The 27,932-nt window shown below is 44.2% G+C and overlaps 1 protein-coding gene across 5 annotated transcripts in view; it reads right to left on the minus strand.

Moving 5' to 3' along the window:
- Positions 1-2,780: 2,780 nt before the first annotated feature.
- The window catches only part of kif13a (kinesin family member 13A), a 96,464-nt gene continuing 71,312 nt past the window's right edge, over positions 2,781-27,932 (minus strand). For 2 of the 5 annotated variants that reach the window (XM_083760427.1, XM_083760425.1), the window contains 13 exons: positions 27,767-27,893; positions 26,562-26,617; positions 25,171-25,295; positions 23,072-23,248; positions 22,082-22,174; positions 21,463-21,615; positions 19,784-19,861; positions 19,571-19,621; positions 19,151-19,241; positions 18,572-18,723; positions 17,056-17,235; positions 6,183-7,398; positions 2,781-5,162 (listed from right to left, as the gene is read on the minus strand). In XM_083760427.1, the coding sequence (XP_083616553.1) occupies positions 5,026-5,162; positions 6,183-7,398; positions 17,056-17,235; positions 18,572-18,723; positions 19,151-19,241; positions 19,571-19,621; positions 19,784-19,861; positions 21,463-21,615; positions 22,082-22,174; positions 23,072-23,248; positions 25,171-25,295; positions 26,562-26,617; positions 27,767-27,893 (2,636 nt within the window). In that variant the 3' untranslated portion in view covers positions 2,781-5,025. The remainder of the gene's footprint in view (positions 5,163-6,182; positions 7,399-17,055; positions 17,236-18,571; positions 18,724-19,150; positions 19,242-19,570; positions 19,622-19,783; positions 19,862-21,462; positions 21,616-22,081; positions 22,175-23,071; positions 23,249-25,170; positions 25,296-26,561; positions 26,618-27,766; positions 27,894-27,932) is intronic. The other 3 variants (XM_083760426.1, XM_083760429.1, XM_083760428.1) reach the window with 3 other exon arrangements.

Genomic DNA, 27,932 nt, shown 5'->3' on the forward strand with positions numbered 1-27,932 from the left:
GAAGTCTCGTCGGTGTGTATTTCATGCATGTGGTGCAACCTCACTATAAATACCTGTAGGCCTACATGTTGATGTTCATGATGTGCTAAACACATCCCACCACTTTGCTGTTTACCTTAAAGCTGGACAATAGGCCTACAGCTTAGAGCAGTGGTTTCCAAACTTTTCAGCCCGGGACCAAACTAGTGAAAATATCTTCAACTTTTTCTAATTTGTTAATTCATTAATTTGTTCTAATTTCTGGAAGTTCTTTGATTGTTCTTTCATTTCGTCATGACATTACTGAAAAAATGTAGGGATGTCCCGACTCCCAATCATGTATTTTTGCTCCCGATCCAATTCTGATCATTTGATTTTGAGTATCTGCCGATATGGATTTTTCCCGATCCGATATTTATATTTTTATACACTTATGCCATATCCACAATAGTACAATATCCAATAATATCCAGTCTAATATCATGATATGGATATATTTATACTAGGGATGTCCCGAGCAGGCTTCTTTTCTCCCGATCCGATTGCGATTAATTGAAAATGACACGATCGATCGGCCCCGATTTCCGATCACGTGATCGGATCGGGACAACCCTAAAATAAATCACTGAATTTTGTTTTTAATTCATGAAAAGTTTTGCTTTTTTGTATTTTGTAAATGTTTTGAAATAATAATTAAAATCAAAATGTAGAAAAAATAAATAAAGGGACCCATAAAAATCTGTCCCAGCCCACAAATGGGTCCCGACCCAGTTTCTGGGAAACAGTGGCTTTAATAGCCTAAAACAATGGTTAATATGGGGTCAAAAATGAACTAGACGTAGGGCGCTGTGTTGACAGGAGGCATCAAAACGTCCATGTTTTATAGATTGTATTGAAGTGAATTGTGATATGGGGCCCAGAATACAATGTGAATATTCTGCAGACAATGAAATAGCCTACATAGGCTACATAAAATGTGTGTTGTGACTAGTCGTGACTCACTGTGTAGTCCATCAATGCACACACAGACAGGGTCAAGGACTCATCATAAGTTATGATTCATAACTTGAGTCATAAGTCTTACAGAAACAGCCAATATTTGGTCCATTGTGAGACCCTCCTCTTAAAGAGGCGCAAAAAATAACATTGCTGTCGTCATGTCCCTCAAGAGATATTTTAAGCGCATGCAATTCCAACTTTGAAAACACTGTCATATGATGGGGGAGGGGGGGGTGACATTCTCACAGGTCACAGGAACAGCCCAGGAACACTGTGCACCACTGCTATAGAGGTCATGTGTCTATCATGTATGACAGACCCATTTGCATTTTGCACAGCCACAGTTGTGGCAAGTGTCAATGTTTCTTCTTCTAGAAATTACACAGAAATTTAGAGCTGCAATCTGTTAAGTTGTCAAACATCTGCCACTCATCCAAGTTGGCTGCCCATGGGGACATAATTACAAATGATGCAGTACATGCAGGTGGCATACAGAGAGGAGGTCAGTGCACTAGCTGCATGGTGTAAGGACAATGACCTAAACCTGAACTCAAAGAAGACTAAGGAGATAGTCATGGACTTCAGGAGGGCAAAGCCATGTCACAGGGGTCTGAGTATCGGAGGGGAGGAGGTCGAGAGGGTTTTTAGTTTTAAATTTCTTGGAGTGAACATCTCAGAAGACCTGAGTTGGAGCCTTAACACCTCATGTCTGGTCAAGAAGGCCCAGCAACGGCTCTTCTTCCTGAGGAAGCTGAAACGGAATGGACTCCCGCAGAACCTGCTCATCAACTTCTATCGCTCTACCATTGAGAGTATCCTGACCTACGCCTGCACAGCCTGGTACTCCAGCTGCACCGACGTAGAGAGGAAGGACTTACAGCGAGTGGTCAAGACAGCGCAGTGGATCATTGGCTCCCCATTACCACACCTGAGTGACATCTACTCAAGCCGTCTCCACAAGCGAGCCCTAAAGATATCCAAGGACCCCTCACACCCCGGACATCACCTGTTCGAGACCCTTCCATCCGGAAGGCTGAAGGTCATTAAGGCCAGAACCAACCGGCTGTCCAACAGCTTTTTCCCAAAGGCTGTGAAAACACTGCTCAGTTCACATATACGCACGCACACACGTGTACACACACGTGCACAGTGAAAACACTGCTTGGTTCGCATACACGCACACACACTTGCATATGACTGTCCTATCTGGCAAGTGCAATATAGACTATGGGCAAACGCAATATGATATAGTATATATGCAATAGCATATGGGCAAGTGCAATAGTATATAGTATATAATATATTCCCCCATGGTCCCCTTCTACTGTTGATGAATTTGCATATGAATTTTATGATTGTGTGGTCCCCTTATTTTATCTTATCATTTTAACAGTGCATTAGAATATTTAATATTTATTAATGGATTGAGATGACTTGACTGGACTGGACTATGATGACGGACTAACAGTTTTATGCCATGAGGTTTTAGCACCCTGTGTTTTTTTCGTTGTCTTCGCGTCCTCTCTTGATACTGTTATATGTTGTGCTGCACTAAACAGAATTTCGTTGTATGTCTCATACAGTGACAATAAAGATCTTATCTTATCTTATCTTACTTGTCAACCAGTAGGTGGTGTCTTATAGTACAACTCATGCAACATCAGTCTAAATTCCCAATGCAATAGTTGGGAGATGCACCGCCTCCAACCCTGGCCGCACGTGTGCTAGTATTGTAGCCTATATTTAATCATTATAATAAAATAAATTTTTATTCATTAACAAGTTCTACATGTATTGCAGCTTTAGCAGGCTTAAATGAAGACATGGCACAACAGCTTTAAGATTGTAAATGTTCTATTCCAGAACATCTTTGTACCAATTTAAAACAGTTGATATACATTATAAATACAATTCTGTACATTATAATATTGTAAAGACTATGTTCAAATACATTTCTATGTACAACTCCTTGTGAGGGGAGAGCAGCTTTCATCTCTTCTTTAAAGTAAGGTCTTGGGTTTCTTTCTTTTACTCAAAATTACAGCAAGAATATATTTAACTATATATATATATCTATTTGTTTATATATATATATGTCTACATCAGATCCACAGTTCAGTTCACCACTTCCATAAAAAATAGAAGCTCCGAGGGGTCACTTCTGACTTTGCTGAACCATTTTGACAGCATCTCCACTAAACTGACATCATCCTTTCACTGTATCTCCCATGTTCCTTCAGTCCTGCTTGTAGGAAAACAAATTTGTTGGCATTGTTTAAGTACCCTTTAAAAAAAAAACACTTGAGAATGTTGCACATTAGTCAAGTTAACATATACAAAAATGCAGCGGGAGAATAAAGCGCTCGCCTTTCCACGATCCTTTCGTGTTGTCAAGTCAGTCAAAGAGGTTGGATGGCATTTTAAATGCCACTGGGTGGGCATCACGTCACACAGGCTCCAGTCCATACACGTGGATAGTTTATAACCCTAGTCACCAAAATATATCTGCGGTAAATGACACCGCCCATAGAGCAGTGTGGTGTATGTGCCTGTCATCAGAGACAAACAGGGCAGTAAGCTGATTTATACTTCTTAGTTGCACATCGTGTCTCGCACCGAAAATAGCCGATCTACAAGCGTGCTAGATCGGCTATTTTTGGTGCAAGACACCAGCGCACAATCGAGTATAAATAAAGCATAAGGCATCAGTCCTCAGTATGACCAGCTAGGCCTCTAGATGTGTCGCTTAGTGCCGGCACGGCACTGATGTTAATAACAGTGTTGGACGCACCCACCATCGAGAGAGGCACATAGATATAGTTTCCGTTAGTCCCAAAACGGAGGGCAATAATCGGCGATCTGGGTGGCAGGGTGTCCTCGTGGATAGAATGGTGGTCCCATAATGGAAAACGTCCAGGTTCAAGCTCAACTGCAGCCATTTGTCCCATCGAAGTGCCCTTGAGCAAGACACCGATCCTATACCCACTCTCTCCAAGTTGCTCTGCGTAAGAGCATCAGCTAAACGACTATGTAAAATATAAAGCCTGATTTATACTTCATCGTACGACCGCGTCGCTCGCTGAAAAGAACCGATTTTCAACAAAATAAACGGCAAGCCACTGTTGTATGACAAAGTATAAAGGAGGCTCAACTCTCCAAGAATCCTTTCCAGTGCAAGCATTTTCAGACAGCAATGGCAGCGGTCCCGAGCTTAGTTGGGGATTACTTGTCCTTCCACAGTGTTACAGTACTCCAATAAGATCATTTTACATTTAGTGGGTGACATGATAAACGATTGTACAGCCAAACGCTGAAAGCAATTTGTGGTTTTCAGATTTGCCTCTTGTTTCAAGAAGCCATGTGGCATTAGTCATAAAAATATGGCACTATGCTTCACTCGGACACACACAGTATATAATGTATGTATTTACATACATATACAGTACACACACACACACACACACACACACACACACACACACACACACACACACACACACACACACACACACACACACACACGTGCATGTGTGTGTATATACTGATGTTTTACACGTACATAAGCAAAACAAAAAAAGATATGAATTATAACAGCAGATAGGAACTCTAATTCTTTGGTTACCCCTGACGTCTTATAATGACTTCGATATCAATGTTAACAGTAGTACATTCTTAATGTTCATGTCTCAGATTACACTGCTTTGAGACTCAACAGATGGTCCATTGTCTTAAAAAAATATGACATAATCATCAACATCTCTCTGTGACACAACTGTAAGGAGGAATAAAAGGTTTGTGGATCATTTCACCTGGAATTCGCGGTTAAAAGTTAACTTCTCTATCAAAAAATAACGCTGTAGAAAAGTCGGATATGTGCATAGGGAATCTTTCTGTGGCCAGGGATGAGGATATGCCTTCATGAATCACACAGGTCAGATTAACACTTCCAAGTTGAAAGCAGCTCCGAGAGTTGAGTGAGACGGCGGGGGTGGAGGCCATCTTGAACTTGGTTGGACCACAGCACATGATCCAGGCAGGAGATCCTCTCTAACGGATCAGAGTGGTGTGGGGTTCTGTTTCCATAGACGGTGGTCCTCTGGTCAGACGAGATGGCTTCACGAACACTCCATGGCCCGGAGGACAGCGGAAGTAGACTCTGCCTTGGACAGTCCCATTGTGCTTACCTATGGAGACACACAACACCAATGATTTGAGGTGTGTACTGTGTATGTCCTATGTACAGTATGAGTGTGATAATTATATATAATGTGAAAATTATTGGCTACTTAAAAAACAAAACAAAAAACAGTCAAACTTTGCACAATCAGGCCTGTGACCCAAAATGAGTTTGAAATCGCCCCTCCCGTATACAGTAATACAACTGCCAAGACCTATAAAAAAAAATGTTTTGCCAATTTTTTTTGCCAAGACCAACTGACAGATTACAACTTGTCCAAAATGCAGCAGCCAGAGTTTTAACTAAAACTAAGATGAGAGAACATATTACTCCAGTTTTAGCTTCACTGCACTGGTTGTTTTTAGGATTGATTTTAAAATTATTTTACTTGTTTATAAAGCTCTCAATGGTCTCGCACCTTCCTACCTACATGACTGCCTGCCTAAATATTTCCCAAACCGCCCCCAAAGGTCTTCCACTGCTGGCCTGCTCGCTTTGCCTAAAAAAATGGCAACAAAGAAATACGGGGAAGCAGCTTTTTGCTTCTACAGGCCGACGGCGTGGAACAAACTCCCACTGTACCTTCGACAGGCAGCCTCTGTAGACATTTTTAAAGCACAGCTCAAGACCCACTTCTACACTATTGCTTTTAATTGATCTTTTAATTTTGTGTTATTCATGTAAATTTACAATTTACAATGTTCTCACTGTATTGCATTACTGCTCTTGTTTTTGAATGTTTATGCCTTTTTTTCTTTTCTTTCTTTCTCCATTGTTCTGTAAAGCACTTTGAGCTGCATTTCATGTCATGAAAGGTGCTATACAAATAAAGTTTTATTATTATTATTATTATTTTTATAATGTTTTATTGGGTTTTTTCCATTTATTTCCCCAATTATTATTATTATTATAACATTAACAACATTAACCCTGGTGGCAAGTATAAAATAGAGCTTAAGTGGATAATTACATTAGATTCAATAACATGCACAATATTCACATCATACAGCATTATGTAGAGACCTACCCACAGCCAGGTCCAGCGTCACCCCCACCCAGATGCCCTTGGCAAACTCCACTCCTCCAACGTAATGGACCATTCCTCTCCTCTTCCCCACCCACACCTGCTCCCCAGGGGCCATCCAGTCAGGCAGCTGGGCCACGGGTGTGTTCTCATCCCCACTGGAGTCCCCAGAGGGCTCTGCGCTGCTGGGGTTAGGGCTGGGACAGGGACTCCCGTGGGGCAGATCTCCCTGGGCCGGCTCCTGGATAGGAGGCTCCCCCCCTCCTCCTCGCTGAGCCGAGGAAGACAACGAGGGAGGGGCGGGAGCCGATGTGGTGACTGGGGCCGAGGTCGGGGGCGGGCCCGACGCTGGAGGGGTGACCGGGACTTGAACCGGCGCTGTGGTCGGGCAGGGGACGGCTGCGCTCTCTGCACCTTCTTTCCCGTGGTGACAGTTGCACACAGCAGCAGCCGGGGCATTTCCGGGGATGGGTGTGTTGAGAACGGAGGCTTCCTCGCAGGCATGCTGGTTGATATTGACATGCATCTCTGCAGCCTCCTCTTTCAGCTCTTTCCCCGTAGACGAGTCCGAACCCTCCTGTCGCCAGGCCTCTGCAAAGTGTGCCAGGTCCCCTTCTTCTCCGATACCATCATCAGCTCCTTTAAAGTCAGAGAACTCTTGGCTGACGCTGAGAACACAGGGGGCGCCATGCCGCTGTTCTCTGCTGTCACCGCTGTTAGGAACAACCGAGGGAGAGGATGCCGGGGCGGCAGGAAGACCGTGGACCCCACAACCGGAGGAGGAGGAGGAGGAGGAGGGAGGGTGGTGGATGTTACTCCTGAGCTGGGCACAGCAGCCGCTTCTCTCTGCGGAACAGGAGAGGGAATCGTCCTTTTCGGGGGCCCCGGCGGCGGCAGCGCTGATGTGGTCCGAGCTCTCGCTGGCGCTGAACGGCATGTCGGAGAGCGTGGCGTTGGAGGCGCTGTGCGAGAAGTAGCCACTGGTGCAGCTGCTGGCCGTAGGGCTGCGAGGAACCTCTCGGTCCCCTCCCGCGCCGCCACCGCCGGCACCGGGCAGAGAGGAAGCGGGCTTCAGCTCAGAGCGGGAGGAGAGCTCCCCCTCCTGGCCATCCAGGGTGGCGTTGTACACCTCGAAGTTGGCAAAGTCCTCCGGGATGTAGCCGCGAGAGCCCTGGCCCAGATTCAGGGCCAAGTCGGTCTCTTCATCCTCCGAGTCCTGCTGTCGCCACACGCACACGTGCACGCGCACGCACACGCGCACACACACACACACACACACACACACACACACACACACACACACACACACACACACACACACACACACACACACACACACACACACACACACACACACACACAGATAACTGTTTCTGCTGTGAATATGGAGTTGAAAAGTGATTGCTGAAGATCAAAGAGAGATAAACTATACTATCACTGTCGGATGGAAATCGTGTATGCCCATGATTATTTATTTTTGAGCTATGTCTCAAAGTTAAGTCCAGCTTTGAGGGTCTGTGAAAACAAACATTGAAGACAAAAGTGAGGACGCGAATTGTGATTGGACGGAATGAGATGATGTATGTTGATGTTTGATGATAAGAGCGCCCCTCACTTCACACGGGTGTGACTTTTATGTTTCTATGTTGGTTTTTCCAAATAATTACCCACTTAAAGACCTATCTCATACGGCGTTTTTTTATGTTTTACATTTCCTTTTAAAAGTTTCCCTATAACGGAATGCCTAAAATAAGCCCACAAGGTGGATAACCAATGAAAACAGGTTTTTAACTGCTATTAATTAAGGGACAGCAATAAGATCCTAATCAGGAACAAACGTTCTTCAGACTAATATCCCATCAAGAATAATTATAATTGTGGGAGGGGTGTGGCTAGCGAGGATGTAAGACGTGCCTAGCTTCAGCTCCGCCTGAATGTGACTCTAAACCTGTTTATTTGCACTATTATTATTTTATTATTTTATCCGTGACTGATATCAAGCCTAGATAATACTCTTTTCTTATTTTTGGTACCCTTTTTTTCTACAAAGAACGAACTATGGTACGTAAACGGGGCGACCGTGAGAAGTCCCTCACACCTTCATCTCCCAACGCCGGTGCTAGCGAGGAAGCCGGTACAGAGACTGATGATGCTAACGGAGCTATGCTATGTAGCATCAAAGTAATGATGGACGAGCTGCGCACAGACCTCATCTCATTTCGAATCAACCGTGGCGGAGACAGTTAGGAGGGAGATGGCTGACGCACTAAAGCCGATGGAGACTCAAGTAGCGGCCAATACCCAGACCGTTGTGCAGAGCCGAAGAGTTTGATCAATCCTCAGGCAGCCCCACCTCCCCGCACGGCCGCACCCCCCGTCCCCCGCCGCAGCACGGGAAAAAATAAGTTGTTGTTTTCGCTGGTACTTTTAAAGCAGCTTCTATAGGCCAATGTCCATGCCAAGGTGAGTACTTTCAGGACTATATTATTATTATGAGAGAGAGAGAGAGAGAGAGAGAGAGAGAGAGAGAGAGAGGGAGATATAGAGAGATACGGAGGGAGAGAGAGAGATCATAGGCGGCGGGTGCGTTTTACCTTTGGGTAGGCTACAGAATTGCGTTGGGGGGGACTGTCGCAAGGCCGCCGCCGCAGATTTATTTATTTATTTCCCAAATGGTCTAAAAATGAGTTATTTTAGCATACTTTTACCAATGAATTAGCCTATACACAGACAACGACTGATCAGCCTATTTTGGACGATATGGGTCTTTTCTCGAGTCAGTGTGTAGTCTCACTAGTCTGTGTAGGGTTAGGTCTCTTTGGTGAATTCTTGATCAGTGTTATGTCACGACTCAAGAACAACTACCATGAAATTCTGACACGCTTTGATGTTGTGGACATCTGGCTAGGTGAAAACAAAAGAAACCCTATTAGCATTTGAGTACTTTTTAACACCTCTTGGACGGCCGGCGGAGTAGTCTCTCAAGACAGACTGTTGCCTCGCAACAATTGAGGAACAACAGGGGAGGCGCTGTTTTCCCGAATATTTGACGATGGGATTCTCATATTGCCGCCGGAGAGGTCCAAAATGTTTGAAATTCCCAGAAAATATGTAATGTAAATGTAAAATGTCCACGAAAATCTTCATGGGGGCCTAAAGGGGCCCTGGGAGTGGGGCTGCGGCCCCGTGGCCCCCACAGACTCTACGTGGTTGCCGTTGTGAGTTTGGAGCGCTCAGCTAGCACCCAGGCCGATGCCGTGACGGAGCTACAAGCTACTGTTAGCACGCTAACCGCACTAGTTGATTCCTTATCAAAGAAATGCGAAGATTTAGAATCTAGGTCCAGATTAAATAATGTGCGTTTGGTGGGGCTAGCAGAGGGGTCAGAGGGGACACGTCCCATAGAATTTGTCTCAAAGCTCCTGAAAGATCTACTACAGCTGGACGAGTTGCCTGTTCTGGACAGATGCCATCGCAGCCTGCGGCCCCGACCTAAAGACTCGGAGCCACCCCGGCCTATCATCATGAGAGTAAACCTCTTCCAGATTCGTAACCTGATTCTACGCCGGGCCGCGGAGTGTTCCCCCCTCAACTACAAGGGTAGGAGGCTGTCTGTGTTTGCTGATTTTACCCAGGCTGTGGCTAAAATGAGGGCCTCGTTTGTGGCCGTAAAGAAGGAATTGCATTCGTGTCCTGGTGTGAAATTCGGGCTAATGTTCCCCGCTATTTTGCGCCTCACATTGGCCGACGGTCAAACACGTAGGTTTGAAGACCCTGTTCTGGCGATGGACTTTGTGGTAAATAAACTCAAGAAAGTAGTCAATCCTGATGATGTTGCTTAGCTATTTGGCTAGTTAGCCGGCCTGTTTGTTTTTGGACTACATTTCCCATTCGCCATAGTTGTGTTAGTCAGTTACTACTTCCGGTTCGACCGGAAAGACTTCTCGAAGAGACTACGTTTCCCAGGCGCCTCGGGTGTCGGGACTGCGTGTGCTGGACTACACTTTCACTCGCGGTAAAAACTACATTTACCTATTGCCTCGGGAACCGCGACTGAAAGGCTACACTTCCTCATTGTCTACTTTTCACATGCGCCCCGGGCGCTCTGGCTGTGGCGTCTGGGCCACGTTCCTCAGTGTGTGAGAGTTGCCTTGGCGACCATTATATGGCTACAAGACACAGCCTTTAGTGACTGTTGCAATTCCTCTTCTCTCTCCCTCTCTTTTCGTTATTGTTGTGCTCTCTTTTCCTTTGACTTAATTTAACTGTTTAATTGTTTAAAAAGGCTACTTTATTTATTTTATTGTGTGTGGGGGGGGGGGGGGTTTCAGACCTTGATTTTAGCATGGGGGGGTTACTTCTCTCTGTGGTTGTAATTGTTCTTTGTTCTATCTTGTTGTTACCTAAAACGTTCTTTTTGATACCAATAATAGAATATAATTTTATATATAATAATTTTATTTTTATTATTTAACTTTTTTGTTTAATTTTTCTTTTCTTTTATATATAAAAAAAAAAAAAAAAAAAAAAGTGCTATCGAATGCTGTCATTTCACTTCATTTGCACTACTGCTCTCCAATTTTCAAAGATGCCATTCTGTGGCTGCTACCTATGGGGCAGAGTAAGTTAATTGATACTGTGGATTTATGCCTTATTTATATGCATCAGCCACTTTTTTGTTTTCCTTTAAAATAGGATACTAGGTATTCCATGTTTTGCTGGTGCTTTTTTTTTACTCAAAGATGACATATGCCTTTCTGTTGGCTTAGCTCTGCCCATTTCTGTTCATATGTTTTTCTTTTTTTTTTCATTTGCTGCTTTTCTCAGCTTATAATTATGGTTTATTACTGTATTGTTGTGCATTTTGAAACCTTTAATTTAATTTTTTTTACAAAATGTCACATTCTCCCAGGAGGTTTTTCCCGAGTAGCTATAAGTAGGTGAGCTACTATGGGGTATGTTAAGGTTTTTGCATTATTAGGGGTGGGGGGCGCGCATCTCTTTTGGGGGGTTGCTTCTGCCGTAATGTTTGTTGTGGGGTGGTTTGTGGGTGGGGGTGGGGTTTATGTATTTTTGTTTTTTGTTGGTTATTGTAACATCCATCTGATCTTTGGTCCTGATATCCGCTGCAGTGCAGTGTCCATGCTATACATAATACTTCCTTGGTGTGATTATGACGCAGGTTAATTTGTCAACAGGTCCCGGGGGGGGGGGGGGGGGGTGATATTCGGTTCACTAGTTTCAATTGTAAGGGGCTTAACAATCCTATAAAGCGCAGTAAGATTTTGCACCATGTTCACCAGCTGGGAGCGCATATAATTTTCTTGCAAGAGACTCATCTCAAGGCTACTGACCATTTGAAACTTGAGAAGAGTTGGGTGGGGCAGATCTACCATTCTTCATTCACGGGCAAATCACGAGGTGCAGCTATTTTGATACATAAGTCTGTTCCCTTCCAGCTTTGCAAGATTACCGCTGACCCTAATGGTCGATTTGTTATCATCACTGGTCAAATTCATGACACTCGTGTTGCCCTAGCTAATGTTTATGCTCCCAACTGTGATGACGATGCTTTTTTTAAACGTCTTTTCTCCATACTTCCGGATATGTCCTCACACCGCTTGATCCTTGGGGGGGACTTCAACTGCTGGCTGTGTCCTCACCTAGACCGCTAATCCGCTAAGATCTGTGCACCTTCGAGGTCCTCTAGGGTAATTCAATCTTTCATGTCTGAGTTTGCTGTGACCGATTCCTGGCGTTTTTTCAACCCGTCTAAAAAAGAGTATTCATTCTTTTCTCCGGTTCACCACTCGTTTACACGCATAGACTTCTTCCTAGTGGATAATAGACTGTTGACAGATGTGTCTAATTGTAAATATGACGCTATTGTTATATCTGATCATGCCCAATCTCCATGAACATCTACTTTAAGAATTTTAGAACTACAAGAGCACCATGGCGGCTTAATACTCGTCTGCTCGCCAGCGAGGGATTTGTCGATTTTGTTTCTAACCAAATTGATTTCTTTCTGAGTTTCAACAAAACACCTGATGTCTCGGCCTCTCTGCTGTGGGAAAGCCTAAAAGCATTTATTAGAGGGGAAATAATTTCTTACTCAAAATTTGAGGAGAAATGTAGAAAGGTTTTATGATGAGATTTGTTGTTTGCGCCCAGAGTCTTTGGATTCATTAAAGGCTCGTGGGAGCCGGAGGTGGATATTGGAGAGGAGATAACTGAGGAGGTTTGGGATACAATTCTACATCGGGTACATGGGTCCTCTATTTGTGCGAGGCATGCTCTTATTCAATGTAAATTACTACACCGTGTCTACTACACCAAGGCCAGGTTGTCTAGAATATATAACGATGTGTCTCCTGAGTGTGATAGATGTCGGCAGGCTCCCGCAGACCTCATCCATACGTTCTGGCTCTGCCCTTCTCTACACAAATATTGGACCGATATCTTCAATTCCTTATCAAATATAGTCGGGCAAAGAGTGGAGCCCACACCTTTGGGGGCCCTGTTTGGTGTTTTTCCCTCAATACCGTCGCTCTCTAAACCAGAGAGGGATGTTTTGGCCTTTGTCACTTTGTTAGCGAGGAGACTAATTCTGACCAACTGGAAATCGCCCACTTCCCCTTCTCACACTCATTGGGTTAGGGACACCTTGTACTGTGTAAAACTGGAGAAGATTAGACACTCCTTGAATGGTTCTTCCGATAGGTTTGGGAGGATATGGGGTCCATTCTTTCAATTCATTCAGAATTTGAATCCGTCTCTGCTTGGGGATGAGTGAGGTCTGCTGGACTTTTGTTTTAAAAGTAGCTTATACTGTGATTGGATTGTATGGATTGTATTGGATTGGATTATGGATGTATCATGTACCTATGTTTTTTTAAATATATATATATATAGGATGTTGTGTACTGTTGTTTTGTCTGTTTTTGTCCGCCTTTTATTTTTCAACTTTTACTGATCATGTATTTAAGGTTTGTTTGTCTTGTTTTCTGTTGTCCTTTTTCTTTGGGGTGAAAATTCAATGTGTTTACTCTTTTATGTCATACTTGTGGGGTTTATTTAAGAGAAGCTGTTAATGTTAATTATTATTTTTCAAACTCTATTTCAATAATGCTTCTGTGAAAAAAACCAATAAACAAAGTTATAAAAAAAAAAAAAGAATAATTATAATTTAACTGAGCCACACACAATGAAATACCACATTTGTATTAGTTGAGAGTAGTTAAACCCTGTTTAATACTGTATACTGTAGATGTAGGGCTTTGACTCCCATTCATTCACAATGTAATCTTCTCACTTAGTGGATGAAAACGCGCCTACTACAGATGTAGTAAACTCTGGGGTTAGTGGCAGGCATAGCAGACAAATGTACGTGCCAGTATCATGTCAACGGGGGGCGCCGATAGCTGAGTGGTTAAGGCGCGTACAGCATTCTGTAGGCTCTGATGCCTGACTGCGTGACCCGCGTTCAGTTTCCGAGCCCAGCTGCAAATTTTCTGCGTGTCTCTCCCGTGTTTCCCGCTTACTGTTCACTGTGCGATCATAATAAAGGTGAACCCCCCTCCCCCAAAAAAACAAACAAACAAGAAAAGTCTGCGAATATTTTGCATCAAACCATTCAAATAGTTTATGGCTCATTCCTACAGTTTGATACCTAGGGCAAATGAAACTAAAGCATGCGAGCTCATCTACCAAGTCACACAGAAGCTACGTTCCATTTCCCCGGACTCACCTAACTTTATCCTTGGGGACATGAACCACTGTACCCTGAAAAGCACACTGAGAGACTTTTATCAATATGTCAAATGCCCTACCAGAAATAACAAAAACATAGATTTGTTAGAGAGGGATCTGATCACAATTGCATTAACCTTATCCCTGTCTACCGCACTGTATTGAAGCGAGGTAAAGTGCAGACGTTTCAGGTAAAAGATTGGAATGAAAATGCATGCCTCACTTTACAGGGTTGCCTCGAGGCGACCGACCTGGGATATGTTCAAGGAATCCTCTAATGACATTGATGAGTTAACAGACGTCGTGAGCAGTTGGGTGACATATTGTGAAAATATTGTTATCCCTGAAAAAACTGTAAGAGTCTATCCCAATAGCAAACCGTGGGTCTCTTAAGACACTGAAAACACTACTGTACAATAAGAAAAAAGCAGTCCTGTTTGACATTCAGAAGGAAATTAAACGTGAAATCAGGGCATGCAAAAGTAGGTATAAGGACAAAATTTGAGTCTCAGCTCAAAATGAATAATTTAGGATCTGCTTAGGACAGCATGAAAATAAACACAGGGATGAAGGACTGTGGCAGGAGTATAGTAAAGTTCAGCTCACTGGATACACTTCTGATGTAGAGCTGGCTCAGGACCTAAATAACTTTTATGGTACAGTAGTCTCACGTCGGCCCCTCCTATGAATCCCTTTTTAATGAAACTGACTTAACCAAGTGCTTTAAAAGGCCAGGAAAAGTCCTGGCCCTGATAAGCTCAGTGGGCGCCTGCTAAAAACATGTGCTGACCAGCTAGGCCCCATTTATTTTATATATCTTTAATTTGTCCCTCTCCCTGCAGAAGGTGCCTTCTCTCTGGAAACAGTCCATAGTGGTACCCGTTGCCAAAATAAAGAAACCAATGGAATTGAACGATTTCCGACCCGTTGCCCTAACCTCTCTGGTTATGAAACAATTTGAAAAGTTGGTGAAAAACTTGCTCCTGGTTAAAACTGAGTCTATCCCCTTTCAGTTTGCCTACAGAACCAGGAGAGGCGTGCAAGACGCCTCATCGACCTTATTGAACCTTCTTTATAAGCACTTAGAAGGCAGTAAGAAGCACGCCAGGCTGCTCTTTGTAGATTTTTCATCAGCTTTTAACACAATACAGCCTCATGTTCTGGCGGACAAACTTATACATCTATTTTGTCTAGATTTGTCTTGTAGGCTGGATCCTAGACTTTCTTACAAATAGATCACAACAGGTAAAAGTCAATGGAATTCTATCCAGCCTAACATCCTCCTGTGATTTGCTGTGTAAGAAAGGCCAACAACGCCTCTTTTGTTTGAGGAGGCTCGCCAAATTTCAGGTCGATAAATCACTAATGAAACTGTTCTACAGTGCATTTATTGAGTCAATTATATCCTTCTCCATCATTTGCTGGTACGGAAGCCTGAACATAAAGGACAAAAACCAGCTTGGTATAGGATTGTGAGAACGGCCTCAAAAATAGCAGGAGTAAATTTCAGTAGCCTGGATCACGTCTTTAAAAACCAGGTGCTTAAGAAAGCCAAGTCCATTTGTTCGGACAAGTCCCATCCCCTCAGCTCTGAGTACAGGCTGCTTCCATCCGGCCTTACGCCTAAAGGTTCCAGGGGCCAAAAGTAACAGGTATAAATTCTCCTTCGTGCCTGTGTCTATCCAGGCCTTAAATGACGATAGGAGGAGGAGGTAACTTTGTCGCTGTTATGAATTTCCATTGCTACACCGAAACCTGCCATCCTGTTTTTATGTGTTTTTATGTGTTTTATGTGTTTTATGTGTTTTATGTGATTCATGTGTCTGCCAATATGCTTATCTGTAAACCAAATCACCCTTCGGGGACAAAGAAATAAAATTAACCTGATGAACCTGAACCTACCTTTATTTGCGGTGAAAAGACGATCTTGTTCTGATTTGTTTTTGCTTATTATTATGTTCAACATAATTTCAGGCTAATTAATTGACGCTCTTTAACTAATGCTCCCAGTGTGTAATGACATTTAAAGGCAAATTCATGATTTGTGCGACAAGTGCTGCTTGACTCTGTCGAGCCACTTTCTGTGTCTGAGCACTCATGCTTTATGCGACAGCCGTCTCTATGGTAACGAAAGAGTGCATCACTTAATACTGTAGCTCTTCAAAGCTGCCCGTGTTGACGACATTTCGTTAACCGCAAGTACTGTAGTACATTTCCATAGCGACGGACTGCAACAGACTCCACTTTCCCACCAAGAATATTATGCAGCATTTTATGACGACACCTGCGAGCTTTCATGGTGCTTGAGGCATGCGATACAGTCTAGTGAGGTCTTCTGAGACAATTGTTGTTGTTTTTTTCCTCCTGTTGACATTACTTTTGTTGTTTGGTGTGTCGAGCGACATTGCTGCAAAAAAGCATGAATTGGCCAGATGTGTGTGAGACACTTACATCAGTGTGTGGCTGTGTTAGCTTTACAGTAGTGTGTGAAACGAGTGTAGGTCTGTGTGAGACTTACAGCAGTGTGTGACACATTCTATTGTGGCGTGTCTGTGTGAGACTTATAGCAGTGTGTGACACATTAGACTGTATTATGTGTCTGTGTAGCCTCGCGTAGCCAGACTAATACCACTGTGTGGATATTAGTCCGGTCCCTCTCAGTGTTATGTTACAGTACTATTGGGGCGGTTACAAAAAGATTCAGGAAATGGGCTGACAATAAAATGTATTTACAGAACTGCCACAATGCAACAGTTACCCTAAAAAAACTAAACACATCAACTCAATTTTATTGTAACCAAGATATTTGATAGAAATTCATAATTTTTAGCCTGTTACGAGCACAAATGTCCTGTTTACTGCTATGGCGGCATCCATCTTTGTTGTGAAAAAGGAACGAATCTCTTGCAATGGCCCGCCGCGTATTGGGCCCTGGTTGGTTATAGACCGGTTCCAGACGAATCTGGTTGGGCCTACATTACTGCGTGTCAGCAAAGTCCTCCCACAATTGAGCGACACCCGACTAAATCTGCCTGGGGCAATTTTCATTGCAAAGGCGGATAAGTCTGGTTACGTGAGGCTAGTGTTTGTGTGTGAGACTTACAGCAGTGTGGGAGACACTTACAGTAGTAGTGTGTGCCTGTGTGTGGCAGAGCTGGCGGCTGGTGGGGATGGAGGTGGGGATGGTGGTGGAGGTGGAGGTGGAAGGCTTGCAGTGGCCCTCGCTGCCTGCCCTGGGTCTGCTACGCCAGGGGCAGGGAGGGGGGAGCAGTGCAGGGCTGTCCACGCAGCATGAGCGCATGCTCTGCAGATGGGGGTCAGAACAACAGCACACACTTCACACACACACACAGAGCATGCAGTGCATGGAGCCGGGGCAGGTTAGTGTCACACTCAGTAGCATGCATGTAACATTTAATGACTGGAAGGTCTTGTTGTTAGTGTGTGTATAATGGTGGGGGAACAGCCACAATGTGCTATACCTATTGAAACGAAGAGGAGTTGAAGAGGCCGATTGGATGGATGAATCATAATGAATGAAAACCGTATCAGATTCAGAAGACAGATTTTAAAGGAATAATCTTTTTCAACCTCCATAACTTTATGGTTAGGAGGAATTATCAATACGCCAATCAAAACACTCCACAGATTATCCACAAGGTGATGTAACTGCATGGACTTCAACAGGACTAAAAAGGTCTATTCACAGCGCCTGCGTTGTCGCTCGACCCACAGGATCATCTTATGTGAATACATTTATTTACAGTGCTTCATACAGTAACTGTTCTTAATTGTACTGACTTGGAATGCACTGTTCATTAGTATATGCTGTCCCTCTCAAATAAACAAATAAAGTAAAGTATTGTAATTGTATATAGACCTCCTGCTACTATGGACATACTGTACATGAGGGATACATGCATTAGGAGACATGGCTTGCCATAACCAATAATGGCGGCCCAGTTAACACATTCTCCGGGAGCAATGTACAGTATCCATGTGTCAACAGGAGCCCCATGGCTACAGTGACTCACTCTCCACTCTGCCACAATGAATTCTGGGGGAACCGGACAGCAAAGTTAACATTTTAAAGTGGGACAGAACAATTTGGACTGCCTCTACTGGGGTACGCCTTCAATGGAACTACAACTGAGTCATTTAGTTGTAGTTCCATGAGTCCACCTCGTTACTGTTACATAGTATGTCTAGTTAGGAGTTTGTGGCTATTCCCATTTGAAGTCATGCTCCTGCAAATCATGCCGGTCCAATCAACTTGTGTGCAGCCGTAAGATTAACACTCGTTTCATCATTCACAGAACAGTGCAGCCATTATAATCAGCATAATTAGACAGCTATGAAGGACAAGTCCTTGGAGGCGTGTCCGTCGCACATGACAGTTTGCATATTAAGGAACATACAGTTATTAGAAGTGATTTATTTTAATGGAGGCACCCACAATGATTCAACAGAATGAACAAAAGTGAGACAATTTAAAATAAATAAACTTCAGGGGGGGAAAATGGAAGGAAAACATAAGGAGACGAGTGCATGGCAATAACAAAAAGGAGATGAGTAAAGAGGAAAGGAAGAGAGGGGACTGAGACAGAGAACACAAAAGAGGTGACCGTGTCCTTGCTTACCTCCTGGCCTAACAGCGGCCGCGCCTCCAGGGCCTTCTTGGCCTTGTTCTCCTCCCGGACGGGAAGCAGGGACTTGAGGAACTTGGGTGGCTGAGGGGAGAGCACCTTGAACGGACTGGAGTTGAAGAAGGTGGGGCTCTCTGGAACCAGACCTGAGTGCAGAACCACAATCAGTTGGAGTGTCACATCACAGGTTGTTTGCAGGTGTAAAAGAGTGGGTGAAATTTGTTTTTTGTGCCATCTATTAGGAGGATAGATAACTCTCTAGGCACTATGTATAAAATGGAAATCTGTTTTGAGTAGACTGGAGTATTTCCAGAGTTTCACAATAGCACATGCCTTTGGACCATAAGATTCTGGGTTAGATCTTGGGCACTGTAAACTCGTGGGTGTTGCACTCCACCTCAGCAATCCATCTCCCAAGCGCCAAGCAGCGCATTGCAAAGGGGATAGACACCCTTGTTCTAAATTACCGACAATAAGCCTTACCGACTTACTTACTCAGGCTAAAAAGTGGCCTGTTCCATACAGTATATAATCCAACACACTCATGCTTTAATTCTCTCGACTGGAGTTTACCATGATTCTCCTTGTTTTTAACAGGTGTGCTGCAACAGGATCCATCCTGGAGGGTGCATTCAGAGCTGTCCGTGTGAGACTCACACCGAGCCTATATGGTGAAACAGAGATTATTACAATTTTGCACCAATACAATAACGTTCACATTTCAAATAATATGTAAAATAATATGTAAAACAATATAGTTTTTAAATACAGTGCTGGACCCAAAAAGTGATCAAATGAAGAAAAAGTGGAATGTCCGCACACTCTGCTCCCCGTCCTTTATTTCAAGCTATATAGAACAACGTTTCGCCCCTCCAGGCTTTCTCAACTTGAGAATTATATCGTGTCCGGCCTGTGTTGGTCATGCTTGGTTACATTCTCTGTATTGGTTTACATCACAAACAACGGTTTATTTTAAATTAGGATTTGACTTACCTTAAAGTCTTCATCCTCACAGCCTGTTAGGTCGATTTTACTACAGGAGGACTGAGAAAAAGCAATGAGTCACACACTGGTGTCGCTTGCCAAAAATAATGTTTTCGCCAAGTGACAACGTCACACTCCCCATAAATGAATGAATCATTGTCATTATGTGTTATGTCCATAATGTACTATAATTCAGAAGGAATGGAAGCAATGGAAGCTTACATGTTGTACATTGGGAGTGCTGATGCTTCTTCTGAGGTGTCTTCCTTTGACAGAGAGCGCTTCTTTCACTGTCACCGCCTGGAGACATCAAAGAAAGAGCCTTTAGTGCATGTTTCTGGGATTGTTGAAATGCTTCTCCACTTCATCAGCTCTAACTCATTAATCGTATTAGGTGTACTGTATGTGTGCGTACACAAACGTGGGCCAACCCTAAGTTTATAGGGTGTAAGTGCTTAAAGGGATTGTGACATTAAAAAAAAGGTTTTGGAATTGTTCTTATTTTCTTTAGGTTTTCTAATCTCAATTGCACCCAAAAAACATGAACTTTTAACATTCAGTAGATTTTCTGTGATCTGGGGTTTTCTGGCTCAAACAGATGCTCTGATTTGCCGGCAGTAAGTGACATCACTTACTGCAAATGCCATATATGTCAATGGGATTTGCCAGCAGATGTCACTGTTTCACTGTGTTGCCTGTTTTCATTGTAGCTCAAAAGGCCCCAAAAAACCCCAAAGAAAACTTCAGACCACAGAAAATCCACTGAATGTTCAAAGTTCAGGTTTTTTGGGTGTAATTGAGGTCATAAAACCTAAAAGAAAAAAGAAAAAGAAAAATAAATGAAAATGAATGTCATAAAACCTTTAAATGGTATCAGACGTTGATACCATTCTTCCGCCCCCCTGTCATCTGGAGTACCCCAAGGTTCAATTATTGGCCCCATCCTGTTTTCACTATATCTTCTCCCCCTAGGACTCATCTTAAAAAAACATGGAATCTCCTATCACCTGTACGCAGATGACTCCCAAATATACATGCCCCTAAATAGAGATAGCAACAGCCCCCTATCCCCTCTCCTTGACTGCTTAAAAGATATTAAAGCCTGGATGGCCCTAATTTTTTTAAATATAAATGAAAGCAAAACTGAGCTGATAATGTTCGGACCAAGTGTCATCAACACCCCTCCCTTAGACCTGGGCCCCACTTCAACCCTTTGTGGTTCCCATGGTCTCCAATTTAGGAGTTAAAATGGACAATGCTTTTAAACTTGATAAACAAATAAATGCTGTGGTTAGATCAAGTTTTTATCATTTAAGGCTTTTATCACGCCATCAGCGCCAGTTTATATCTCCGATCTCCTACAACCCTATGCTCCAACTAGGTCACTGAGGTCAGCAAAACAAATGCTCCTTGTCATCCCCAAGGCAAGGTGTGAGAGAAGAGGGCACCGAGCCTTCTCGGTAATTGCTCCGAAACTGTGGAACCAGCTTCCTATAGCCGCGTCAGGCTGGCTCCAACATTACCTGTTTTTAAAACACATCTTAAAACTAATTTTTATTCCCTGGCTTTTAAACCGTGAATAATGTGTACTCTTGATTGTTTGATTTTATTGTATATGTTTTTATTACTGTATTGTATTGTATTATGTTTTGCTTTGCCTAATTGTACAGCACTTTGGTCAACTTTGGGGGCCCGGGCTGTCAATCTCGCCTCGGGGCCCGTGGGACCTTCCAACCGCCACTGATTGAGGGGGTTCCTGGGGAGCCCCAGTTAAATGATTGATGGTTAGAAACCAAATGGTCCCATGCAGGTCTTTAACTCTGAGCGAGTTAATGGGGGTCCGGGGGCTAATGCTTACCAAACTGGCGGCCCTTGAAATGAAAAGGGTCGGTCTATGTTACCTGTCGTAACTTCTCCAGACTGAGGATGTTCTCCACCTCCAGAACCCCACGTGTGTATTTCTCTATGTACGTCTCTCCGTCCTTGGTCTCCTCACTCTCCCCGCGGGCGGCCATGAGCGCCAGGGTCTCCCTCTCTTCTGGTTCTTCTGATGCCTGCAGCACATCAAGAGTTAGCTCATTTATTTTGTTTGTCGCATGATGTGTTACACACACATACGCACACACATTCGCACTCACAACATTGGTAATGTACAGTATATAGTTTTGTTGATCAACATAAGGGTTGTGTGAGGAACATTGAACTTAAAATAACCGATCACGCATTGTCGTGACATTGTAGATTGACTATTTTTGGCAAAGAGATTTGGTGTCGGCGTTAAGATCGGTCTATGTACGGTTGGAACCCTGTTTTAGCCTTTCAAACATGTTCAAAAAGCCGATCTACAAGCTCACAATATTTATGTAGATCTACAGTTTTTGCTATTTTTTAAAAACACATTCCTCTATATTAATGAAATGCCCAAAATGAGGGATGTGAGTTGAAAGTGGGTAATCCTTGCTGAATGTGTACACTATAAAGGAATTTTCCAAACTTCCCACCGCCTGCTGGGTACTGTACCTTTGGTATGTTAGACACAATCTCATAAGTGACTCCACAGGAGTAAAGTGTGTTCTTTAGGGACATTCTCCTCTTCAGACTCTGAGTGAAGCTCTGTGGGAGACAAAGCATTTCACAAACTGTACATGCCAGTCGTTAAATAGACACAATCTGCACTGTTACTGTATGTGGCAACAGTATTGGCTGAGTTTTAATGCTGAGGAAGAAAAAAAGAATAATTGTAATCCCATAGGGCACGGTGGCACAGTTGGTAGTGCTGTCGCCTCACAGCTAGAAGGTACTGGGTTCGATTCCCGCTCGGGGCGCTGTGGGTGCTGGCGGTGTGTTTCCTCCTCCGCGTCATCAGTGCCCATACCCAAGGCGGGGTTGGCGAAAGGGCCTTTCTGTGTGGAGTTTGCATGTTCTCCCCGTGTCCCCTAGGGTAGGTACCCTCACAAAAATATGCAGTAATCCTGGTCTCTAAACTGCCTCCCCCTGGCCAGCCGGGGCGCCTGATGGAGGGGAAAGGAACTGGTTGGAATAACGTGTTCCTTCCACGCGCCACGTCCAACCAGGGAAACTCCGCCCTGTCAGGTGTAAAGGAGCAACTTGGACACTCAAGCATGAAGGAAGCATGAGTTAAGTCCGTTGCTCTCCCCAGGTTGGCGGAGGGTGTGTAGAGCCCAGGATCACATTAGATGATTGACACCGGGGTGAAAAATGGGTTACAAAATCGTGGGATAAAAAAGATAATAATAAAAAAAATAATTGTAATCCCTACATAAAATAGCAAATGAATTGCATTTTACTATTGCACCGAAATATCATTTGTAGTGAGAAGTGTACAAATGGAACCAAATGGACACTGTATTTGTTTCCATTTGTACTCTGTTCTGAGTTCAGTTATCAGTTATTACTGGGAATTTGCTGTGTATCAGTATGAGACAATATATGTTGCTCAGTTTGCGCCACGGTATACTACTGTCCTCCAGTATTTACTAGTGAAGCCACCTGTTTGTTGTAGATGTTGACAGCGACTCTCTTCCGTAGCACCAGCTCCATGGAGGCAGGGTGGCTCAGCTGCACCGTGGCTTTGATGATCAGGTAGATCCGTTCGTTGGGCGACGTGACCCGGTTCAAGTGGACCGAGTCGTGGATCGATGAGTCCCAGGAGCACACCGCTGACACCTGGTGGAGTAACACATTTAGTGGAATTGCGTGCAAACAATCAAACTCATCGATTTAATCGATTCTAAAATATAATCAATCTTGAGGGAAAATCTTTAAATTTAGCTTGTTTATCCCCAATTATTTTAAAATAGCAAAAATAGCCGGTCTAGAAGATCGCCTGCATACTCAACGCCAAACATGGCACACTAATGTGTAAAACTAGTATGTACAGTTGCCAGCAGTACTTGTAAATGATAAGGTGCCGGATTAATTAATTAATTGTTGCCCGTCTTATATAAATTATTGCGTGCAGTGACTGAATGGATACACATTAGGGGTTTCTGCCCAACAAGGGGGCAGAAAGCAACATTCTTTACAGCATAATCTGGAATCTGGCATTCTTCTAGTTTGAGACAGACTTGGGGTCATGTGATCACACACTGCAGCTCGCTGCTCTAGCTGACGGGAATCACACACACACACACACACACACACACACACACACACACACACACACACACACACACACACACACACACACACACACACACACACACACACACACACACACACACACAGTCACACACACACACACACACACTTGATCAGCTCCTGATTGTGCACACAGCCAGTAAAGTTTGAAAACAAGAAATCTGTCTATGGAATGATACCACGGGCAACAACCAGAGAAGTATAACAAATCCAAGTAGGACACAGTAGAGGGCGTACATTATTACTGTCAACCTTTAGATCTGTCCTCAGGGATCAACAAAGTTGTCTTAAATGGACCCTACAGGCAGGGATGTGCTGAGGAGTTTTTAACTAGTGGGGCCAACCACGTAGAGTCTGTGGGGGCCACGGGGCCGCAGCCCCCATGAAGACTCCCAGGGCCCCTTTAGTCGTGGACATTTTACATTTACATTACATATTTTCTGGGAATTCCAAACATTTTGGACCTCTCCGCCGGCAATATGAGAATCCCATCGTCAAATATTCTGGAAAACAGCGCCTCCCCTGTTGTTCCTCAATTGTTGCGAGGCAACAGTCTGTCTTGAGAGACTACTCCGCCGGCCGTCCAAGAGGTGTTAAAAAGTACTCAAATGCTAATCGGGTTTCTTTTGTTTTCACCTAGCCAGATGTCCACAACATCAAAGCGTGTCAGAATTTCATGGAAGTTGTTCTTGAGTCGTGACATAATACCACTGATCAAGAATTCACCAAAGAGACCTAACCCTACACAGACTAGTGAGACTACAAACTGACTTGAGAAAAGACCCATATTGTCCAAAATAGGCTGATCAGTCGTTGTCTGTGTATAGGCTAATTCATTGGTAAAAGTATGCTAAAATAACTCATTTTTAGAACATTTGGGAAATAAACGCAATTCTGTAGCCTACCCAAAGGTAAAACGCACCCGCCGCCTATGATCTCTCTCTCTCCCTCCGTATCTCTCTATATCTCCCTCTCCCTCCCTAGCTCTCTCTCTCTCTCTCTCTCTCTCTCTCTCTCTCTCTCTCATAATAAGAATAATATAGTCCTGAAAGTCCTCACCTTGGCTTGGACATTGGCCTATAGAAGCTGCTTTAAAAGTACCAGCGAAAACAACAACTTATTATTTTCCACGCTGCGGCGGGGGACGGGGGACGGGGGGTGCGGGGAGGCGGGGCTGCGGGGGGGGGGATGGGCCCCCTTGAGGATTGATCAAACTCTTCGGCTCTGAGTGGGGCTATGTTGCCCTGCATAGCCCTACCGACAGCTTGGTTCCTTTTGTACACTCTGATAGTTACAGACTTGTGCAGTTCTCAGAGTTACGGGGGTCCTTGAAATCCAAAGTTTTGAGAAGCACTGTAACAGTGTATTCATGATCACAAGTGCTACTTATTACAAGCAGTATTCATTATTACCAGTACCACTACTCTCCATCGTGGTGTCTTACGTACCTCCTCGTCACTGTGTCGGATGATGGGCAGGTAGAAGAACTGGCTTCCATGCTCCTTGGGTAGGATGGAGTTGACTCCTGCAGCGTGGGGCCCAGTCAGCTGCTCGTTCACTGTCAGGCTGTCCGCTGAAAACAGGCATGGACAATGGGCTATGCACACACGCCATTTTGGAAATAACTTGGGCCCCTTCCCTCCTTCGGTAACATGTGAAGGAAGTATAAGCTATGAAAGATTGTAATAACTAGAAAAGGTGCCCTTCTGGGCACAGGTCTCCACCAGGAGAATAGGAATGTAGGACATTGCAGCTTGCCTTCATCTGGTGGTTGGGTAGCAGGGCAACACAAATAAACGAGTGCATGACGCGACTTGGCTTGTTGTAGCGCCACCATCAGGCTGTTGAAAACTGTCAAGTGGCATTTCTTCCTCAGCCTAGTGGGAATATGCGTGGACAGTTTCATCGCAATCGGACGCTGCGTTGAGGAGTTGTGGCGATTTGTACAAAGCGGGCTACTCCTGAAAACTGTAGGAGCCAATCGTGGCCAATCAGGATGGAATATGAGAAATCAAACAAACCTGTCTTGATCACATGACTATGGAGATCATGTGTACCGATTTGCGTGAAATTTGGATAAAATCTGAAGGAGTAATAATAGAAAATGTGTCTTACATATGTCGGCCTCCTGGTGGCGCTATAAAGAGCAGATGTGAAAAATTCCAGGCAAAGGTTTTTCCTTGGCCTCTAGGGAGTTGGCATACAAAGTTATCCACAGATCTGTGCAGTTAGAGGTAAAAACACTTTCCGGCCAGTTATAGCGCCACCTTGAGGCTGAGTTGAAATTGTTCATGTGGCATTTCGTCCTCGGCCTAGTGGGAATGTGGGTGCCCAATTTCACGGAAATCACGCGATGTGTTCATGATTTGCAGCATTTTGTTTGAAACTGAGCACTCCTGTGAACTTTGGAAGCCAATCTTAACCAATCAGGATGGAGTCTGAGAAATCTGAAAGACCGGTTTTGTTGAATGGCTCTAGAGAGACTGTGTACCAATTTGCGTGATGTTTGGACAACATCTGTAGGTGTACTGTGCAAAAACTTGTTTTGCACAAAGCGGCCTCCTGGTGGCGCTATAACAGGCCGTTCTGGAAAGTTTGGGGCAGAGGTTCATCGTTGGCATCCAGGGAGTGTGTGTGCAAAATTTGGCATCGACCGGGTTAACGGTGGCCGAGATTAGCTGCTCACGGACAGATTAGCTGCTCACGGACACACACACACACACACACACACACACACACACACGGACACACGGACGGACGGACGGAGTGCAAAACATACTCTCCCCCCATGCTTTCGGCCTGGTGGAGACAATAACTGTAATAGATGTGCGAGACTCACCATTTAGGTCCAAGTACAGAACAGGGATGTGAGCTTCCATTCCAGCAGGGGGCGTCCTGGTAGAATCAATAGATTTTCAATTTCAAATTTCAATTTAAAACAATATGGATGCTAGGGGCTCTACACTACGCTAACATTGTATTAGTAGGAGACGCTTTCCCAGGGAGCGCTCGTTTTACCCCGCCGGCTATACTACTAGTAGTAGCTAGCAATGTGCTATGGGCTTTCTCACCTTCTAATAGCAATGCAGAACCCAATTTTGGCAGCCACCTCGCCAGTCTAGTGGACTATTCCTTCAACCTTCAACCCACCCGGCCCGAGTTTGACTCCCGCTGATGCCACTATTTTACATACACAGACAATTTTTGTCCTGTTCTGCTGGTTACAACTGATATGTTCTACTGGTTACAACCATAGACTGTAAAAAATATGGACAAAGCGTTCCCCGGATCTAACATGAACGTAAAATGAAGCCTGTAATAATATGCTAATTCCTGATGTAAGTCGCCATCTTTCTAGATCCGTTTGGTACCAGCTGGCCATTGGCTGGCTCCGTTTTGTACCAGCTGGTCATTGGCTGCCCAGACAACGAGGCGGGACTTCCCCCCTTCTTCTCCGTTGGTTTTTATTTTGACTCGAGTGGGAGGAGAAGACTCTTGAGTGGGAGGGGAATCCCGATCATAGACTGTAACGGTAGCCACGCCCCTCAGAACATACGCGACTTTATGGTCATTTTTTTTAATTAATGGGACCATAATTTTCCAAAAAGAATATTATGACATTAGAAATGAGACTTTAAACTAGTGACTGGAAGAAGAAAGTATTCATGACCATGTTTATTAAGGTAATACAGTCTAGGTGAAGTTGGGCCAAAATACATGGGCCTCTATGGAGCTATGGGGCTTTTTGGGTCCAGTCCAGCGCCACAACAGGCCATTATATGAACTACCGATTTCAAATGAGGCTTCACGAAATATCTGGCTGACTGCCCCCCTGGTTACAACCCATACGTTCTGCCGGTTACAACTGATACGTTCTACTGGTTACAACCCATACGTTCTGCCGGTTACAACTGATATGAGGTAAAAGACTGAGGTTAGGTTTAGGGTTAGTAGATTTACTTGCGTGCGGTTAAGATGAACACAGCAGAGCACTCCCGACAACAGTGACTGAAGTGTTCTGTGTTCTGTGTTCTGCGTGCGTACCAGTGTGCAGGTGCTCCGGGGATGCCACTGCCAGGTGCAGGGACGAGCACAGCGTTTCTCTCCTCTGTTAGGCCCACCCACTGCTCCACCAGCCGAGCCTCTCTTTCCACATCCTCCTCTGACTTCTCTGGAGACACACACACACAAAGGACAGCATCTTACCCAC

This window comes from Protomyctophum parallelum (genome assembly GCF_964188405.1).
Source record: "Protomyctophum parallelum genome assembly, chromosome: 3".
In the NCBI taxonomy this organism is placed as follows: Eukaryota; Metazoa; Chordata; class Actinopteri; order Myctophiformes; family Myctophidae; genus Protomyctophum; species Protomyctophum parallelum.